Genomic DNA, 22,611 nt, shown 5'->3' on the forward strand with positions numbered 1-22,611 from the left:
TTGCACATTTTACTCTTTCCCGCAGATTTTGTGCTCACACCCAAAGAACGCGCACATAAAGCCGCCTCTCAGTACTAAATTGAGTTCTTTTTCGCTGCTTATTGCACTTAAACAGGCAAATACACACATAATAGTGTCAAAATGTTTGTATTATTAAACCGACTTGCCGATTCTTGGTGAATATTCAAATAAACACAGTTATGTTTTAAGAGATTTTTGTTGTGATTGAGAAAACACATGTGTAACAGTATGATGGATCCGTGCGTCAGGTCTTAAAATGACAGCAGCCTATTATACCTTCTGCCAAATTATGAGATAATGTAAAAAAAATATATATCTATATGGTAGTTTTTCCACATGGTAACAATGTCAAAATTGTGGCCAGTGAACATGCTGAGTGGCTAGTAACTTTGGAAAACCACTAGTCACAGTGGCTAGTGAGCAAAAAAGTTAATGTCAATGCTCACACCTGAAAGTAAATACAGTTTCAATCCCAAAAACTCAGTGTGAACATACACTGTAAAAGAAATAGTTGTTTGAACTTAAAAAAGTAAGTGTTCATGTTGCGTTAATTCTAAGTTTAGTCAACTTAAAATGTGAAGTGGTACTAAGTGACAACTTGGATATTTGAGTTGACTAAACTTACATTTTTTAGGCAGAAAGAACACTTACATTTTTAAGTTTAACAAGTTTAAAAGTTTTTTAAAATGTAGCTATTAGGATCATCATATTTTGGGGTCCGTGGCATCAAATTTATGAAATCCTATAGGCTATTCTGTCTCTTTATTTAAGTTATTTACTAGTAAACTAGTATAGCCAGTCAAGGACTAATAGCTTTGATTCTGCAGTCTAGCGGCATACCTCTTATAATAAAGACACCAAATATCACTCATGATATTAAACAAATAAGAATTTGCTCTCAGTCATATCACAAGGACGTAAATTCCCTTAGACATGTAGCTAGCAATCTTGTTTTCCCCTTGTCGTTTTGTCGCTTAATGTGTGATGTATTAAACAAAACCCTTTCCAGCCGCTGAAGTTGATGAAGCTTGATAGGAGTCATTTTTTGAGGCAGCATCACAGCTGGTGGGGCCGGACCCAGTATGAAGGACACAGGGGAGTAAAATATGCAAATATCAGGAGCGCTAATCAATTACACGTGCGATGAGAACGCTGGAGCACCTTAATGTCACTGTAGTGATTGAACGCTCTATCAAAGTGCACTTATAGTTCAAATAAATACGATACTGTACAGCATGTGTTATACTCCAGTGCCTTTTAATGAATCTGTTGTGGTCATGCTGTCGATAAACTCACTTTGCTTGCTTATTTATGGACTGCGACTGCATTATTGACTGTAAGTCAACTCTCATAACCTTTTGTCATCTGAGTAAACAGAAATAGTTGAATAATGCAAGATTTGCGATGCTATTCCATACGCTCCTTTATATGTAATGCAGTCTGTATTGTATTCCAATATTTCCTAAAATGGATTGTATGCATTTTAGGAAGAAATGTGTGTGTGCGTGATTTTCTTTTCTGTAAATGTGTGATGTCAGTAGCAGTGTCTGTTTTTATTTTGTTACAGCGGCCCTGTGGTGATGCTTTATCCCTCATCCCTGTCAAAAAGAGTGATGAAAACATTCTCTGGCTGATTTATTTTATAAATCGCTTGGAGGTTCTCAAAACTTTTGCGGCTTATTGAATCATGGAAAAACAGGAGTACAGCTAAAGTGCTAAATAAAGTATCCAGTGATTTAAAGGAAAACGCATTAAAGGAATGTTTCACCCAGAAATCTAAATTCTGTCATCATTTACTCGCCCTCACCTTGCGAACACGGCTGCTTGCTGTTTTCCATGCAATTGCAATGAATGGGGACTGAAGCCTCAAAAATATTTGAGGTGTTCTGAAGTCATACGATGGATTTGTGTTAGAAACAGACCAAAGTTGAACTTGAGATCTGGATCAATCTGATTTGCGAACTAATTATTCCGTGATTAGTTTTGTGATTCAATGAAAACGTTTGACTCAAATAATGATTTGATCTCAAACTGACTAATCATTTTGACCGGTTTTGATTCAATAAAAAGATTGGACTCAAAAGAATAATTTTTGTTCTAAAATCTGACAAATCATTCAGACCGTTTTTGTGATTCACTGAAAAGAGTTGACTCATTCGGACCACTTTTGTGATTCAATGAAAAGATTTGACTCAAAAGAATGATTTGTTCACAAATCGGACAAATAATTCAGACCGGTTTTGAGATTCACTGAAAAGAGTTGACTCATTCAGACCACTTTTGTGATTCAATGAAAAGAGTAGACTCAAAAGACTGATTTGTTCACAAATCTGACAAATCATTTCAGACCTGTTTTGTGATTCAATTAAAAGATTTGACTCAAAAGAATGATTTGTTCACAAATCAGACAAATCATTTCGGACCAGTTTTATGATTCAATGAAAAGATTTGACTCAAAAGAATAATTCTTGTTCTAAAATCTGACAAATCATTCAGACCGATTTTGGGATTCACTGAAAAGAGTTGACTAATTCGGACCACTTTTGTGATTCAATGAAAAGATTTGACTCAAAAGAATGATTTGTTCACAAATCAGACAAATCATTTCAGACCGGTTTTATGATTCAATGGACTCAAAAGAATATTTTTCGTTCTAAAATCTGACAAATCATTCAGACCGATTTTGTGATTCAATTGAAAGATTTGACTCAAAAGAATGATTTCAGACATTGTTACTTTGCTCGTGAATTGTAATGAATGCGCGGATGTCAAGATTTTCACTGAATGGTGACTTAAAATTGTCTCTGTTTCTCACATAAATCTTATGACTTCAGAAGTCTCTAAATATGTCGCACAAGTCGTAATGAACCTTACACTCTTCATTTATTATATCACTAAGGGAAAGGGTGACCACCACAGTCTACAAAATGCCTTTTTTTGCTTTCCACAAAAGAACAAAAGTCATAGGGATTGGGAATGATGTGAACATTTTTGTATGAAAATTCGATTTTTGGATGGATATTTTAAGTTACCTTCATGCTATATTCTGATTTATAGTGTGTGTTACTGTTACACTCTTTCTGGCCATAAGTATTATTCCATTCAGCTGTCAGCCATTGGACAGCCGCAAGGGTGTATTTTAAAGCACGCTACCACAGCAGCGCTTGTGGCATAAATATTGAGGTGAAGCACATGCGGTATTAAATTCATACAGGTCAGCTTCATACATTAATCCAGCCCGGTCAGAGTCCCATCGCCCGTTTCCCTAAGCTGAGACGTCACGAGAAGCACAACAAGACCTCAAGGCCACATCTGTGCGAATCCGTCCAAGAACTTCACCAGCCCACCTTCGGATCGGAAGATCCCCCCAGGCGTTGTCGAAGGCCCATCCCGCCCTTTGATTTTCCAGTTCAGGGCCTTCTTTTTTCGCAGATAAATGCTCCCCGATGTAACGTGACAGATGTCACAATGCATCGCCTCTATTTTGATATATACCCTCTGATCCTGCCACAAACGATAAAGAGTGCGCACAAGGCACAGACGACGTGCTGACACTCGTGATTATTTTAGAGCACGTCATTGCCGCGGCAAGACACGGAGCCGGCCAGGTTCCAGAGCGAATGAAGGAATATCAATATGTGCGGGTCAGAGACTAAGACTAAGGTAGACTCAATAGACGCATCCATCCCATTGACACATATTCAAAAAGATCAATGCAATGATAAAGTTGTAGGTTTAGTTTGACTCACACCTCTGTTGAAGCTGCAAGAGAAGTTTTGACCCAACCTTGGCTTTTAGAGGAAAAGGAAAATGTGCAGAAACTATTGTTTTAAACATTTAAATAATTCAGTGTTTCATTATACATAATTCAATTTCAGTGACTCTACTTTTCTCCAGGTTACCTCATTATGTCAGTACGTGGCGAAAAGTTCATGTCTATGAGTGAAACGTTGACTGTAAACCCTAAAGCTCAACATAAATAATTGGTTTGAGTAGGGTAAACTTAAATTCAACAAATTAGTTCAATCAGATTAAGAACTTTCTTTTTCTTTCGAGTTTACCAAACTGACAAACTGATCTTATATAATCTGAATTGTTTGGAGTTTTGTGAACTTTTAATTTAGACAGACTTAAATTGAACTGAAACTTCTATTTCCCAGCATGCTTTGCCAAGACACTCGAAAGGGAGAGTAAATGTTAAAATTAAGTGTTAAATAATGTTTTTGTTTTTTTGTGCAAGATTAATGTTAAGTGGGAGATTTAGTGGTGTTTAATATTTGGCTATGCTTGGTTTGAAAACAGATATATGGTAAATATTCTGTATTGCTTTACTCCTTCAGCAAGTGCTATGATATGCTAATGCTATCAAAGTATTGTGTTACCAATTAGCAAGTTAGCATTTATTCACTAGTTAAAGCTAACCCAGTTTCTACTACTAAAATATTTAAGTTGAGTTGATTGTATGAATTTACTCAAATATTTCAAGTTAAGAGCAATTAAAATGTATGATTACAAAATAAACTGCTTACTTAAACTTTGAACTCTTAACTTAAGAAATGTGATGTTTGATTAACTCAAAATGTTTGAGTTTTGCCAAATTATTTGGGTTTACAGTGTAAGCATTCACGGAATACACTAGTTAAAGCTAGCCACTAGTTAAAGTTTCCACTACTAAAATATTTAAATTGAAATTACATGATAATCTTAAATCAAATTTATAAATTAGCTTACTCAAATACTTCAAGTTAAGAGCATCAGTACAAAATAAAGAATATTTCAAGTTAAGAGCAATTAAAATGTATGATTACAAAATAAACTGCTTACTTAAACTTTGAATTTCTTTACTTAATAAATTTGATGTAAATGATTAACTCAAAATTTTGTTTGAGTTTTGCCAACTTATTTGGGTTTACAGTGTAAGCATTAACTGAATACACTAGTTAAAGCTAGCCAAGTTTCCACTACTAAAATATTTAAGTTGAAATTACATGATAATCTTAAGTCAAATTTATAAATTAGCTTACTCAAATACTTCAAGCTAAAAGCATCAGTACAAAATAAAGAATATTTCAAGTTAAGGGCAATTAAAATGTATATTTACGAAATAAAATTCTGCCAGTTCTGCTTACTTAAACTTTGAATTTCTTAACTTAAAAAAAATGATTTAACTGATTACCTCAAGCTATTGAAGTTTTGCCAACTTATATGTGTTTACAACGTGTGCAACTTCTTTGGACTGACCCATTTAGAAACCAGTTCCAGTTTTTTTTTATTACAATAATCTTGCTTTTTAATGCTAAATGATGATGATTTTGAATAGTTACGATGCTTTTAACCCTTATTATATTCAATAGGATATGCCACTGAGATTTTCTTGCAAAAGTTGTCAAGTTCTGAAATGATTTGGCAGAGTCACCTGGCATAGTGCCATTTATAATTTTGTGATAATCATTTTTGTATAACATTCAAGATTTCAGCTCGGTCGGTGAAAGTATTATCTGTGAATACACCCAATTACCATAGACTAAACATAGAATGGGACGCATTAGTTTGAATTCCAGGTCAGCGGTAGCGTCGCTCTCGGTCTATCTACACCCTCCAGAGTTTCGTAGAAAGCATTGTCTCTTCGCAGTCTGCTTCTTCCTATTAAAGCGAGCCTCTAAGCACGACAGCTTAGTGCTATCACCTCAGGCCTACCCACCATTTCCAACATGGGGTTGAACCCAATTATCCCCCAAATTAAAATGAACAGACTTGGCACGGGGAACAATTACTGCTGCGACTCCATCCCACAAGCTAAATGGGCCAAGCAAAAGCAGTCCCTGTTTGCCCATGCTGGCCAAGGACCAAAAGTCTGAGTAGTATTTGGGTTGTGCTTACAATAGTAATGTATGTGGGTAATGGGTAGGTGAGAGGTTACGCCAGTCGTTTCATTCGCTCTGTTTTTCTTTGCTTCAGAAGACAGGAAGCTGTTCGTCGGGATGCTGAACAAACAACAGACGGAGGAGGACGTCTACCGTCTTTTCGAACCCTACGGAGTCATTGAGGAGTGCACTGTGCTAAGAGGTCCGGATGGAAACAGCAAAGGTGGGATTACGTCATTATTTTTACGGCATGATGTTATACTATCAGTCAACGAGAAATTTTAGCTTTCCTGTACACATTTCTGCTCATATTGTGAACGATTATTGCTCAAACGTTTACACACCTCTTGTAGAATCTGTAAAAATGTGAATAATTTTTAGGGATCATACAAAATGCATGTTATTTCTTATTTAGTTCTGTCCTGAATAAGATATTTTACATAAAAGATGTTTACAGATAGTCCACAAGATAAAAAAAGCTGATTTATAAAAATTACCCTGTTCAAAAGTTTACATACCCTTGATTCTTAATACTGTGTGTCGTTACCTGGATGATGGTTGTTCATGAGTCCCCCTGAGCAGTTAAAGTGCCCAATGCTCTTCCAGGTCCTGCAAATTCTTCAGTTTTCCAGCATCTTTTGCATATTTGAACCCTTTCCAGCAGTGACTGTATGATTTTGAGATCCATCTTTTCACACTTATGCCTTTTCCACCGAGGCAGTTTAAGTGCTGGTTCGGAGCCAGAGCCTAGTTTCAAATCGGCTCTTTGTCTTTCCACACCCAAAGCACCGGCTCAGAACCAGGAAAAGTGGTTCTTAAGTAGCACCAAAACATTGCTGGTCTAGAAGTAAGAACCGCTTGCGTCAGGGGCTGGGGGCGGGGTGACCAAAAAGACGAACACAAACCTGTGACTGCCATTTTTGGAATAGCAGCTAATCGCTGCTCGATTGTAATCTCCGTCTATACAAATTACGGCGAGCTGCATGAATGCATTGGATTCGCTGTGGTTTAATGCCGATATCAGGATCGCAAAGCAACGTGCATCAATAGTAACGCAACTACTATTGTCTGGGGGTGAAAACTTTTGAACAGGATTTTCTTATTTTGTTTAAATAGCAAATTTTTTTCATTTAGTACTGCCCTTCGGAAGCAACAGAAGATAGTTACTGTATATGTTTCCCGGAAGACAAATTAAGTACAATTTACCTTGATCTTCAAATTTAAAAAGTTTTCACCCCCGGCTCTTAATGCATCGTGTTTCCTTCTGGAGCATCAGTGAAGTTTGAACCTTTTTTAATGGTTGTGTTTGAGTCCTTCAATTGTTAAAACTATTCACATTTTCACAGATTCTGCAAGGGGTGTGTAAACTTTTGAGCAAGACTGTGTATATATAACATTTGTAAATATATTTGTAAATGTATTTTATATGTACACTAACCTACCAGTCAAAAGGGTACAGTAAAGATATATATATATATATATATATATATATATATATATATATATATATATATATATATATATATATATATATATATATATATATATATATATATATATATATATATATATATATATATATATATATATATATATATATAATGCTACAAAAGATTTCTATATCAAATAAATGCCGTTCATTTGAAACTTTTATTGATCAAAGAATCCTAAAAAAAAAAGTCATGGTTTCCACACAAATGTTAATCAGTTTCCAACATTGATAATGGTAAGAACTATTATTAATAATGAGCACCAATAATAATTAAACAGTACAAATACAAAATGGCTATTTTAGATTGTGATCATATTTAACCACATTGCAGTTGTACTGTATTTTTGATGGTGAGAGTTAGGGACTTCTTTCAAAACCATTAAAAAAATCGTATTTTTTCCCAAACTTTTGACTTTTGACCCCGTAAATGCTGTGTACTGGTAACACCCCCTTTCATAATCTTTTATCCCCTGGAAAAAATCAAATCCCTCCCTACAAGTTATGTTCTCTTTGCATATTCTGTTAAATATAATATTAACATTTAATGCAGACATTTTATGCTGTCCAAGAACCAACAATTTGTTCTGAGTTGTTGCTCATTCAACATTGACGACTCTTAAGAGACGGAAGAAAAAGCACATATTTGAGCATTAAACTTTTTATAGACTCCATTGTTTGCCCACCGAGGCTTTAGGGACACTGTAAGACGCTAATACAGCCTGGCATTTGGAAAAGCACTGTGGGAGTCGAAGTTTTCCCCTTGCCAGTGTTACGAAAATTGCTGTAGGATTATTTCTGCTACTTAGGGGGTGGATCCGTGAATATCCAGTCTTATGGAAGAGAAGAAAAAGATAGATGTCAAAACGTTCTCTGTACAATAAGACAAGAAAACTACATTTCATTTAGCTCCTAATGTGTTTCGTTTTAAAGCCTGTTTCTGCCAAAAATGCTTAATTCTTCAATAAAAACTGTATAAAGCATGTTACGCTTGAAGACACATTGAGACCTATCCTTAATATTTTGACAGCCTTTTTCAACGGCTTTCAACACGACTGCTCTTGAATCCCAAATGGGTTTGAATTCTCGTGATGAATATCTGCGGCGGCGTTTGAAAACGATATCAATTATCCCGTATTTTGAGATTTGTTTGCATAGATGGGCATGTGGCAGTAAATAGCACGCTTGTTGCATCAGCGCAGTCTCTAGAGGAGAAGCTTGCTTACCGTTGGAGGGCTTTCTGCCTCTCTCCAGTGGTTTAATGCGCTTCTCTACACTGTGGCTAAAGTGTTTGCGTGCCTTTGTGTGTGTCTTTTTCAGGCTGCGCCTTTGTAAAGTTCTCCACACACGCTGAAGCTCAGTCCGCAATCAGCGCCCTGCACGGCAGTCAAACCATGCCAGTGAGTACACACTCCTCTATAACACACGTACACACAAAACCTCTTATTTGTAGAGATGCTTTTTTTCTTTTGACTGCTTTCTTTCTTTGATGTTCCCCCGACTACCAGCGGTTGCGATGACTTTTATACACCTGTCCAAATATGTTTTGGGGTCACTGTATCATTATAAGGTTTATACAGGAAAAATCTTTAAAAAATCTATAGTGCTTAGAAAACTTCTTATAAATGTACTTTTTGTATTCGTTGCGTTTCATATGGTTTTAAAAAATATTTTCACATGAAAAAAAAAGATTCACTTTATTGACTTGTGGTGTGACCGTCAAGTAAACAGTAAATACGTATTTTTATTACACTTCTGAGTGTGCACATATTAATCATTATTTAAAAAAATGCTTTCACAAATATCATGAATTATATATTTAATAAATATTATATATAATATAATACATTATTATTATTATTATTGGGGAGTCACACCATAGGACATTTTACAACTAAAATAATCTTGCCTAATCATAAAAAGGTCATATGATCATATATTTTTGAAAAACTTTGTCCGCCAATCCTCCACAAAAATCTTGTTTTAAAAAAATAATAATAATTTTTGGGTCACACCACATGACTGTTTGGCGGACAAAGTTGTTTTGTGCGTTTGTTTTGTTTTGTCAAACCATATGATTTTTTTCCATTAAGCAAACAAAAATTATAATTTATTTTCCAGTATCCAAGTATTTCCAAGTATTGTATTTTGTTATTAATTCAGAAATATCACACCACATGATATTTTACAAACTAAACTAATATTGCCTCGTCATGAAATGGTCAAATGATCTCAAATGATCAAATTATAAAGGCCAAAAATATTCAATTATATATAATTTGACCTTTATAATTTGTTATTTCATCATTTGTATTATATCATATAATCAAATTTAAAATGATAAAGGTCAAATTATTCAATTATATATACACCGATCAGGCCTCTCATAATTTCATAACCACTTATATATTATATATATTAAATAATATATAAGTACGATTTATTATACAATATTTCGTAACCCCTTAGCAAAACAAAAAGACTGAATGAAGGTGAACCAGGCAATTAAATCTATTCCAAGCACACAAGAACAAAATCAGTCACTTCAACTTCCAAACTGCATATTTGGCCATATTGTTTAGTTGAATAGCTGCATTGCCAGCATATCAGCAAGTGGCCTTTGTCCGGCCGTTTCAATCTCGAGGACTGGACGCTGAGCCATAAAAAGCCGGCTATTCAGCACAGTCTGTCTGAATCACACAGCTATTCAGTCACACACACATTGTTCGGCTCTCAGAAGTAGCTCACACGCTGCTGTTTTATTTGCTAAAAGACTCCAGTTGGGTTCTAACGAGTTATGGAATATCAAAATGCATTGTATGACAAGGCAGTACCATTTTTAAAGAAATGGTTGACCCAGAAACGAAAAGTCTTTATTTTCTATTCACCCTCATACCTCATACAGGTTCCAAACCTTTATGATTTTGAACACAAAAGGTGAAGATTTGAGGAATATCCTTGATGATAGTATTTTAATTTTAAGGTGAACTTTCCCTTTAAGAGAAAGAAAAAGGGCAGAGAGAGATTTATCTGTGGTGTGATCCGCTCTCTGTATAACCTTTAGGGTCAACTGAGGTGCAAATGATTCAGGGACATTGAAATATAAACCACAGTTCTAAAATCTTCACCTCACACACGCGCTCAGACATCCTTTCCTCTCTCCTCCCCTCCATCCTCTTGGGACATTAGGCAATAGACTTGTTTACCTCACCTTTCACCACATTGACTGGTGAATTATTCATTGGCATGTACTGAGGTGGGAGTGGAAGAGCGAAAAAGAGAGGGAGAAGGAAGGAACGCCAGATAGAAAAGTAGAAAGAGAGAGGTAGAGAGACAGAGGAAGAGTGGAGGAAGCTCACTGGGGAGGGATGGAAAAGGTTTATAGTCATCGCGGAAGGTAAATTGATTATGGAAAACCTTACCGGCCTCCATTCTCTTGAGTCTGAAGTTGTAGAGGGAGGGGTCACGACTCGCACAGCTCCCAGGTGCCAAAGTGAGATGTTTAGCCGAGATAATGGAGTTCTTCTCAAGGCAGGGCTTGATGAAGCACTCATCCATCTGCAAACTCTTCAAAAGAAGCAATACCGAACTTACCGAACACCCACCAGCCTCTCACGGCCTCGGAGAATCTCATGCTGCTCGCAGTCATTAAAGTAACACTAGCACTAGAAATGATTTGACAAATATCCAATCATTTTTGATAACTAATTCATAATTTCTTTCTGCTGTCAAAGCAAAATGCTCTGTGAAGTGACAAAATGGCAACCAGTCAGAATGTATTTGATGTTTAATTTAATTTATGACAAACAGGGCTTGTACATTGTGTGATTGGAATAGAAAGCTCAACAGAAAATGGTGTGATGCGACAAGTTTACACTGTCAAGTAATTTGTTTGTACAATACTGAACATGAGACTGTAATGACAACCAATTAGAGCATTTTTTACGTTTAATTTATGGACAACAAGACTTTAGACCAATCAGATTTCACTCTGGGTGGGGCTATATTTCCTGAGGCGGTAAAAACATGGTAGAAATAAGTGTGATGTGACAAATTTACAGCATCAAAAAATGTGTACAATACTGAACATGAAACTGTAATGACAACCAATTAGAGCATTTTTTTTTACGTTTAATTTATGGAAAACAAGACTTTAGACCAATCAGATTTCACTGTGGCTGGGGCTATATTTCCTGAGGTAGTAACAACGCGGCAGAAATAAGTGTGACGTGACCAATTTACAGCGTCCAAAAATGTGTACAATACCGAACAGCGTCAAAAAATTTGTACAATACTGAACATGAAACTGGAATGACAACCAATTAGATAATTTTTTTACGTTTAATTTATGTAAAACAAGACTTTAGACCAGTCAGATTTCCCTGTGGGTGGGCCTATATTTCCTGAGGCGGTAAAAACACGGCAGAAATAAGTGTGATGTGACAACGTCAAGTAATTTGTACAATACTGAACATGAAACTGTAATGACAACCAATTAGAGCATTTTTTTACGTTTAATTTATGGACAACAAGACTTTAGACCAATCAGATTTCACTGTGGGTGGGGCTATATTTCCTGAGGCGGTAAAAACACGGTAGAAATAAGTGTGATGTGACAAATTTACAGCGTCAAGTAATTTGTACAATACTGAACATGAAACTGTAATGACAACCAATTAGAGCATTTTTTTTACGTTTAATTTATTTAAAACAAGACTTTAGACCAATCAGATTTCACTGTGGCTTGGGCTATATTTCCTGAGGCGGTAAAAACACGGCAGAAATAAGTGTGACGTGACCAATTTACAGCGTCAAAAATTTTGTACAATACTGAACAGCATCAAAAAATATGTACAAAACTGAACATGAAACTGGAATGACAACCAATTAGATCATTTTTTTACGTTTAATTTATGTAAAACAAGACTTTAGACCAGTCAGATTTCACTGTGGGTGGGGCTATATTTCCTGAGGCGGTAAAAACACGGCTGAAATAAGTGTGATGTGACAAATTTACAGCGTCAAGTAATTTGTACAATACTGAACATGAAACTGTGATGACAACCAATTAGAGCATTTTTTTTACGTTTAATTTGTTTAAAACAAGACTTTAGACCAATCAGATTTCACTGTGGGTGGGGCTATATTCCCTGAGGCGGCATCAATTAATTTAGCATCAATTAATTTGTTTATCCAGATGAAAAGTATTAAGAGAAAATGACAAACCAATCAGAACGTTTTTCATGTTTAATTTCATTTATGGAAAAACAAGACTTTAAGGCCCAATCACACCAAGAACGATAACTATAAAGATAACTATATTAGTGTCCAGATATCGTTCGGCCACTTTAAATGCTCAAGCTTGTTATAGCAGGATGGATTCTGATTGGTTGTCAATGTTTTTATTGTTCATCAGCTGTATAAAATCATTCTGAAAGAGATTCCAGCGATATAATTTCTCTGTACCGTTATCGTTATAGCTGTGGTGTGAACTCTGCTATTCTTTAATATTGAGAACCATGTTTTAGGACTATATCTTTATAGTTATCATTTTTGGTGTGAATGAGTCTGTAAACCAATCAGATTTCACTGTTGGCAGAGATACGTTGCGTGAGGTGATTCTTATAAAAACTGCGGCAGAAATAACATAAGTTCATATAAAAATTCATAGTGATATAAGAATATCCTGTAGGTTTCAGAGCTGAAAACGTCCTTGTTAGTCAAAGAAAAGCTTTTATAGACACCAGGCCCAGAAAACGAGAGATCTCACAATATGTCGACCATTGACGTACTAGGACGCAGAAGCGCCGCCTCAATCGCTCCCGCCGACTCGTGGAGCTAAACGGCGCGCGTGTGTGTGCGGTTTGCGGTTATATTCACTGATGATCGGGCGAAATGATACAGAAATAACATTCCAATCAATCCAATTTGTTTGATAAAGATATTTTTCGAGCCCTGTGAACGTTTCTTCAGACGCTTTCAAAACAATTCCTCACTTGTACTGACAGGGGAGCGGAAACTCATTTAATATGCAAATCTTATCCAATCCTAGCCGTGGGCGTTTACTTCCAAGTCTTCAGTGCGGCACGCCCATAGAAACTGATCATTTTTCAGAGAGCCTCAAAACCAAGGCAGAAAATAGCCTATTACTTATTCATGTTTCTGAATGTAAAAAACACGCAAACGTCATAAGTTGACCTCAGACAACAGTATAAAACAATTTAAAAAGCCACCTTTAAAAAAAGATTTCATGACGGATTTGTAAATCTTTGACGTTTTTTAGCTGTAAATGCTACGTTTAAATGTTGCCGATACGTCCATATTCTACGTTTTAGCACTTCTCCAAAGGTACAAACGTACGTTTTGTCTCTTTGCAAGTTACGCATTAATACCTACGTATTAACAATGAGACCAGAAGTCAATTTTGAGAAAACTCAAGTTAACATTTTCTGAAGGTTCCAATACAAAATCACAGAGGTAAAATCCCTGGTAACAACACCTAAGGTAATTCTGTGTATATGGGATTGGGATTGGGATTGTCTGATAGGTGTCTTTATGCGCACGCTTCGGATCCATCAGTCAGTGTGAGTAAGAACGTTTTGTTTATATCAGGATGAGTTTGAAAATCAAATTTCATTGGTTCAGACTCATGCCATCGAGAAGTCGCTATGAATATTAACAAAGTTGGAATGTTGCGCTTTAAAATGATACCAAACTTGCGCTGAGGGGAAGCGAGCAAAGAAAAACTGCAATTTTTCATGGATTATTAAAACAAAGGAAAGAATTAAGAAGGTGCTCCTCTCAGAAAACATACAAATAAAGATACTTTTAGATGTTTAATTGCTATTTGGAGCATTGGGATAGCTAGACGAGGGCTTAATCAACTCCTTTTTGTGAAAAACTGAAATTTGACCAAAATTTACATTTTTCACATAATTATCCCGTGGGCATTCTGACTCATTTTGCCAGCATGGGTCACATATATTTGATGTTTAATTTTGAGTCAAACATTATTTTTGTCAAATATAAAACTCATGCTGTATTTTTTCAACAAATGAGATTTTAGTGTGGGTGGGAAATGTAAGCATAATCAATAAGACCAATAAGATTTCAGTGTGGGTGAAGAAAGTGCGACACGAAAGAATAAGAAACCAAATCAAAATGTCTTGATGCTCATTGTTGTTATGATAAATACAAAAACTCGCTTTAGCATGCAAAAGATTATCATTTGTTGCTTTATTGGGTTGCTTAGTTCACGCTCCAAGAACCAGTTATTATAGGAAGAAGTGCAGTGAAGAAAAGAGTGCTAATTCATTTTAAATACGCATGCATAAAGCAGTCTGCTAATGATGTGCTTGTGGGCAGCAAGAAACTGGCCTTATTGCAGAAATGCTTGATGCTTGTAGTCGGTCCAATCTTATATTCATCTCAAATCCCCCCGGCTCAACACAGTCAGTGCATTATCTTCCTGCGCACACACACACACACACACACACACACACACACACACACACACACACACAAAAGCATGCATGCACACGCAGTCCACTTTCTGTGTTTTCCTCTCTTTTCTCTTGCTAGGTCAGAGCTACATACTCTGATCTAATTCTTCAGCTCCTGAAGCTCAGGCTGAATGTTTCCGGACTATACATGGTGTGCGTATGCATATGCACAAATACGAAGAGCACATCAAGTTAGAGCGAGCAGGTTTGAGGCAGGGTTTTGACGTGTGCTTTATTCCGCGCACGGCCGCCCCCTGTGCCCTCCCCATTTCGTGCTTCGGACGTGGGGCAATTAAAAATTTACACTGCCGTGCGGTAAAGCAAATTGCCAGACTTCAGGAAGGCCTTGTACAACGGAAGACCGGGGACGAAATTACGCTGGGAGAAGGTTGGGAGGGTCAAGGAACTCTAGCCCCCTGCTTCGGTCTCATTTCCACCCGAGTGTATACGCCAGGGATTGACGGTATTTCAACAAATACAGGAAAATGAAACTGCCGCTGCTATCTGATATTACAATCTCCTTGGTTTAGGAGAGTTTGGGCCGCCGACCGATTGCCACTGTCTATGGTTGAATGGCAATGTGTTCAGCTGGATTTTCATTTCCTCGTGACTGTGTGGATATACGGGAGAAATACTGGCCCAAAATTGCAGACGCAATGTCTGGCTAAGCACAGTGATGCTAGAGGTTTACATGCATTTTTATATAAAATCTCTTCATATTTAAAATAAAGTAGACTCGTTTGAAATAATAGCAACGTAAAATGTAGTTATTTCTTGGAAAATTCAATCGCATCTTTCTGTGGTCAAATATTCTGTATGACTGCTCTCAGTAGCCTATCATCTGTGTTTTTCTTAGTTGTACATTTTAGCACATATTTCATATGTATTTTTGTAATACATCTGAAAATATTACAAGATTTATTATTATATGCTTGGATTCAGAACTATATGTTCATGTTTACTACTATTTTAAGATTTACATTTATATATGTGCACTTGTAAAAATGATGTGTTGGATTTACTTTTACCATTTTTGCATTACACTTTTTAAGTAAACCCAACTTGGAATAATTTGACTTAAAATTAACAAGAAAACCTTTGTTATATGTACTTAAATATTTGAGTTCACTCAACATTCTTTACTTAAAAATATATGTAACACGATAGAATCTACTAAGTAATATTAAGTTAACACAACTTGCACATACTTGCATGTTACATATATTTTTAAGTAAAGAATGTTGAGTGAACTCAAATATTTAAGTACATATAACAAAGGTTATCTTGTTAATTTTAAGTAAAATTATTCCAAGTTGGGTTTACTTAAAAAGTGTGATGCAAAAATGGTGCATATATATTTTAAGTAAATCCAACACATCATTTTTACCAGTGTAGGTTTGTTACTATATTCCAATTTTAATGTAGATATGCAGATTGTTTTGAAAAATTATCTCAATTGGAATATAAATATACATGCTGCTGTCATAACTTATAAGTATATAAAGTATTAAGATTTAGATATATATATAATTTTTTTTCAAATTTTTTTTAAATGCAGTGATTAAAATTGTTGACCATTGAAAAGGCGGTTGAAATTATTGATTAAAAAAATTAACGAATTAATTGCAAATTTTTCTGTAATTAATCGCGATGAAATAATCTGAGTTTTTAATATTTTTATACTGTAATTATTTCAAGTTATATTTATATTATATTAAATATTTGTTTTAATAGCATCTTTTTATGAAAAAATGCCAGTATCACTGATACTAATACTGGTATTTTTTTACTAATATTATGATTTATTTTTTATTTTTACATTAATTATAGACATTCAACATTACAATATATTTGAAAGCTATCAATTTCAACATTTATTAGGCTTTAAAAAAAGTCTTCACATCCATTATAATATGTCATATTTACCTGTGGCCTTCATATATAATCAATATACTGAATAAAGTTATCAGTCTTAACTGCATAAATTATAAATCAAATATATATATTAATCATTATTAAAGCTCTGTTCCCTTTGTTCTTTGATTAACATTAATGACAGACATCATTAGTGGCTGCTGTCACTTTAAGATCTGCCGATGCCGAACATGACGTGCATCTCAATTTCTCACAACTCTTAAAGTTCATTTAAGAAGTTATTTAAATCATTTAAGACTGCTCTTTTGAGAATTCTCGACAAAATTATCTGTGTTATTGTTTGTTCAGGTGCAAAATGGTTTAAAAGCATTTGCATGAATAAGAGCGTGATCATATAATGTAACACTAGCCAAAGGGTGACAGAAAAAACGGATGCTGCGTTAAATATTTTTAATGCGTTAAACTGAAAAAAATGAATCGCATGCATTAACGTGCTAATTTTGACAGCACTAACATACTGTATATATATTGTTCTATGCGCAAGATAATCCTTTCTTGTTATCTTATTCACAGTTAGTGCACAGAGACAGATGCGCAGAGTTAGAGTTATATCAGATATATGGCTTAGTTAGTGCTTTTATGGTCCACATTCACAAAGAGACCTCAAGAATCAGGAAAGCACCACCTTCTCGTAAAAATGTGGCCCTCTCTTTGATTCCAGGGCCTCGTTTCCCTCCTTTTCCCTCTGTTGAACAGCTGCACTTTTTATTCCCACAGTTTTACTCTCTCTCCTGAATCCATTTCGCTGGGTCCTGGACCTATGGGAATTCCTCCGGGTGCTTGGCGGCTTAAAATTTAATGAGAGTTTTACTTCACAGATCAACCAGCACTCTCTCTCTCCCCCCTTTTCCTCCCGCTCTCTCTATCACGGTCTCCTACAAACGCACAGCCTATATCTTGCTGGACCAACAAGCCCTCAGCCCCGATATTCGCCGGATGTCTCAGGGCTAAAGCAAACAAACAGTCAAGAAAGGATTGGACAAATACCATCAACAGATTTTGAAAATGTGTAGCTCCAAACGTAGGACTAAAGGAACATTGAAATTCGTCTTTTATTGGCTTTGCCCAAGAACTAAGAAGTAAATATTTTGTTCTCCTTCTTAATAGCTCAAGGTGGTGTGCAGAATGTCTAGGTTTTCAATAAACACCGTGAGCGCTGCAGATAATGGCATTCGAGGTTAATATTAAAATGCCAGCTTAAGCCTACAGTTTACATATAACTTAATACCAGTATAGTTCAAAAAGTTAAAGGCATAGTTCACTGAAAATGAATGTTTTGTCATCATTTACTCTTCCTTTCTTCCAGGGAACACAATTTGTTTCCTTTTATACAATGAAGGTAGATGGTGAACAAGGCTCTGGAGCTCTAAAAAGTACAAATAAACACTATAAAAGCATCAAAAATGTAGTCCAAATGTCTTGCAAAAAGTCTTCTGAAGTAATACAGTAAGTTTAACATCTAAAAACGTTAATTGTAGACATTCAGCATTACAGTATAATTGAAAGCTATCAATTTCAACATTTCTTAGGCTTTAAAAATATATCTTTCAATGTAAGTGAACTTAAAACAATCTTCACATCCATTATAATAAATGTCATATTTGGCCTTCATATATAATCAATATACAGAAACGAAATAAAGTTATCAAACACTTTACAGTCTTAACTTTATAAATTATGAAGGTGGATGGTGAATAAGGCCGTTGAGCTCCAAAAAGTACAAATAAACACTATAAAAGCATCAAAAATGTAGTCCAAAAGTTTGTGCGAGGAACAGAGGGTTGTTATTCCCTGAAAATTTAAGTCACCATTTACTTTCATTGTATGGAAAAGAGCAGCTTGCACATTCTGCAAAATATCTTCTTTTGTGTTCCACTGAAGAAAAGAAGTCATACGGGTTTGGAATGACATAAGTGTGAGTAAATGATGACAGAATTGTCATTTTTGGCTGTACTATCCCTTTAATCCGTGGGGGAACGATGTTGCAGGTCCCAACCTCGTCCACCGTCAAACTTTTAACATGTCTTCTCTAAACGCCAAAAATGTTTTTATTCCGGTTCACAGATGTCTCAGTTTCCCTTGAGGTTATATCCAGAGATAATTTTAACTGCTTTGGTGATAAAAAAACCTGAAGGGATAGAAGATAAGGCCCTTTTTTTGTAGATTGTAGCCTTGTGCTTTCTTGCATTTGGGTGTCTTATGGGACAATTCCTGACCTGCAAAGTTCCATTTTGTTTAGTCGTGCAGAACGCCTAATGAACAGAGACTGAATGCATTGATATTGTCCGTGGTAATGATATCCTAACTAAGCAGTTGAGGAAACAATACAATAAAACAGTTTGGGGAAGGCTAAGGGCATGAGGGTTCAAACAGAGTGAAATCGAAAATCAAATCTGCATTTCTCTTCCCGAGCGACTAGCTTTCGTTGCATTTCTGGCAACCCCTTCAAACGCCCACATGAGCGTCGTATGCCTAGAGCCAGAGTTGTTGAGCTTGGATGTGCAGACTGATTGCTTTGTACTCAGGCCCTCACTAAATGTTCCGACAACAATGCAGAGCACACACTGACCACCTACTTTTTCAGCAGCCTTTTGTTCTGGTTTTTCAGGCATTTCCATATGCATTTGTTTGATAAAGAGTTTTAATCTGCATCAACCAGTTCTGTGGTGAACCGGAACATTACAACATTTGATTAAAAGCAAAAGGTATTTGAAAATTGTTCATCAGTATACTTGACATTATGATCAGTCATTTCCAATGCTTTGTGGGATAAGTTGTTCATTCTCATTAACATAAACAAATCATAAACAGTACAATAAAACGATTGACTTTCTATGCCAGTACTAATTACTTTTCACTGTTCTACACTATTTTGTAGTAAACATATATTTTTTTAACGTATTTATATGTGTTGATTTGTGATGCATCTATTGTGATTGACAAAAACATATGCGTATATTAATGCATATATCCATACATTTTGCGGAAGAACCTTGCTTTGGTTGTGCTTCGGCTCTGCGTGACTGTGTGGATTAATATGGTTATCCTACTTCTCATAAACATTCACTACTAGGCTTAAGAGATGTAACCAGTTTAGATGGAAAAGGATCTTAAAGGGATAGTTCACCCAAAAATGAAAATTCTGGCATTAAAGGGATAGTTCACCGAAAACTGAAAATTGTGTATATGACATTCTTCTTCGTGTATATGACAAAATTCTATCATTTACACTGGAAAAAAATATTTTCATGATTTGTTATCACAATTTTTTCACAAATCTCTTGTCGAATCAGCTTAGGTTCACAAATGTTGTTCAGATAACATAATATTTTGAGTTTCTGTTGAATAAACTAATATTTTTCTTTGTATCAACTAAAATTTTTAGTTTGAATGAACTAAAAATTTTAAGGCAACCAGGTTAGGCTACTTACTTTTAACTCTTGTGTCATTCCAAACCTTTCTTCTGTGCAATACAAAATATGTTTTTTAAATATTGTCATCCAAACATCTCTTTTGCATAGAATAAAGTAGATGGGGACTGGAGATTTAAAAAGGCCACAAAGCACCATAAAAGTAGTTCATATGGCAAATCTGAAAATCCATTGCAAATCACCACCAGTGATCCACTAGTTCACCCAAAAATTAAAATTAGCCCATGATTTACTCACCCTCAAGTCTTCCTAAGTGTATATGACATTCTTCTTTCAGACTAATAAAATCAGAGTTATATAAAAAAAAGTCCTGGCTAATCCAAGCTTTATAATAGCAGTATATAACATTTAGCAGTAATAACTATTACTGTTATTATAAAGCTTGGATTAGTGTTTGGACCCGGAAGCGCTGCCGCGTGACGTCAGACTTAACAACCGGATCCCTTTAATTACTCACTCTCATGTCGTTCCAAACCCGTAAAGACCTTTGTTCATCTTCAGAACACAAATTAAGATCTTTTTGATGAAATCTGGGAGGTTTCTGAACCAGCCATAGGCAGCAACGTCATTGCAACTTTCAAGGCCCAGGAAGGTATTAAAGACATCGTTAAAATAGTCCTTGTGACTCCAGTGGTTCAACCTTAATGTTATGAAGCGACGAGAATACTTTTTTGTGCGCAAACCCTTTTTGTGCTCTTCTCTTCAACATCATTCTTCTACGCTCTTTGCGTAGTAAACAGTCCAGCGCTTCCAGGTTCTACATCAGAACGCCGGCTCATTATTGGCCAGCTCCTGCGCCAGCATCACACGCATTTGTCGTGCTCATGTGAACAGCATCGGCCAATGGTGAGCCGGCATTTTACAACATTTCAAATTCCTCGGTTCTCACCATCTCCGAAAAGCTAAAGCAATGTTGATTCTTGTTTTATTACGAGCGCTTTCGTTTTTTCTTTTTGCTAGCAGAATCTTCTCTGTTCACCATTTTTATAAAACGGGTAAGAAAAGAAAAAAGCTTTCTTTGGAGGAAGGATTGGTGTAATATACACTTAATTGATTCTCAGAACTGTGTGTCATCCACAACTGTTTTTATAATTTACTACATTAAACGACTATATGTAGTATATCCGGCCCCACTTTATATTAGGTGGCCTTAACTACTATGTACTTACATCAAAAAATAAGTACAATGTACTTATTGTGTTCATATTGTATAGCAAAACACTTTTGCTCATATTGAGGTGGGATATGGGTAGGGTTAGGGGCAGGTGTGGTGGTATGGGTAAGTTTAAGGGTAGGGTTAGGTGTAAGGGAAGTGTCAACTGTGTAATTACAAATGTAACTACAGAAAATAATTACTGATGTAATTACATGCAGGTTTATTTAAAAACGTAAGTACAATGTAAAGACATGTATGTACACAATAAGTTCATTGTACAAATGATTAATTAAAATGTTAGTACATAGTATAAGGCCACCTAATAAAAAGTGGGTCCGTATATCCTGCCCAGATATACAATTTAAACCCGATTTTGGGTCATGATCCACAGTTGAGGACTCAAAGCACAGCCCCCTTTCAGCTCTACAGACATGGCTAGTGGCCTTACCTGATTCCCCCATATTGCTGCTTATCGACATTTTCACGTCAATTTCAGCTAGCCTCTTATCTTGGCTGATGCACAACCTTTCTCTACCGTCAGATCACAGTCATATTTCGGCCTTTTTGCCAAAATCGATTCTGTAGTGTCTTTTTTTAAATTCTGACTATATAGTGCTGGAACAGAGGATGTTGTAGGCTGATAAAGGTCAAGTAGCATCGGATCATTGAGAGATTCATAATGAATGTGAGCGCGGCTCTTGCAGCAGGTGTTTCATTACCACGGTACGGCAGAGAATGAGTGAGACGGACTCAGAAACCCACACATCCAAGGTCAGAACATGATCATCGGTGGCCTTGTCAATCTCAAAACACACCCACGTTCTTCGGCTAATCCATTTGATATTTCAGGAGCAATATCATAACCTATCAAGTACGAAAATCTGAAATAGATTTCGTTATGTAACGGTCAAGCTGCCAAGGCTCATGTCAGTCTACTGATGCCACTAACAGTTTTGTAGATGTATTTGTTTGATTGCCTGAGGTTTGATGTCGAGACTTTTTTTGGAAAACATTTTTGAGTTGAAGTGTTATATTTAGGATGCACCCAACCAACTTGTGTTTGGTGGAATAGTTGAAGTAAAAAAATAATGGTCACGCCTTTCACATAGCTCAATTTTCATCCAAAACTCATAAAAAATTCTATAATTTGCACTGGGAAAAAATATTTTCATGATTTGTTATCACAATTTTTTCACAAATCTCTTGTCGAATC

General features: G+C 35.8%; 1 protein-coding gene across 9 annotated transcripts in view; it reads left to right on the top strand.

Moving 5' to 3' along the window:
- Positions 1 to 22,611, top strand: part of celf5a (cugbp, Elav-like family member 5a) — a gene marked incomplete at both ends in the record, with an annotated part of 303,029 nt that overhangs the window by 231,140 nt on the left and 49,278 nt on the right. For all 9 annotated transcript variants that reach the window (XM_079808313.1, XM_079808314.1, XM_079808306.1 and 6 more), the window contains 2 exons: positions 5,980 to 6,108; positions 8,695 to 8,774. In XM_079808313.1, the coding sequence (XP_079664439.1) occupies positions 5,980 to 6,108; positions 8,695 to 8,774 (209 nt within the window). The remainder of the gene's footprint in view (positions 1 to 5,979; positions 6,109 to 8,694; positions 8,775 to 22,611) is intronic.

This window comes from Gobio gobio (genome assembly GCF_949357685.1).
Source record: "Gobio gobio genome assembly, chromosome: 24".
NCBI lineage: Eukaryota > Metazoa > Chordata > Actinopteri > Cypriniformes > Gobionidae > Gobio > Gobio gobio.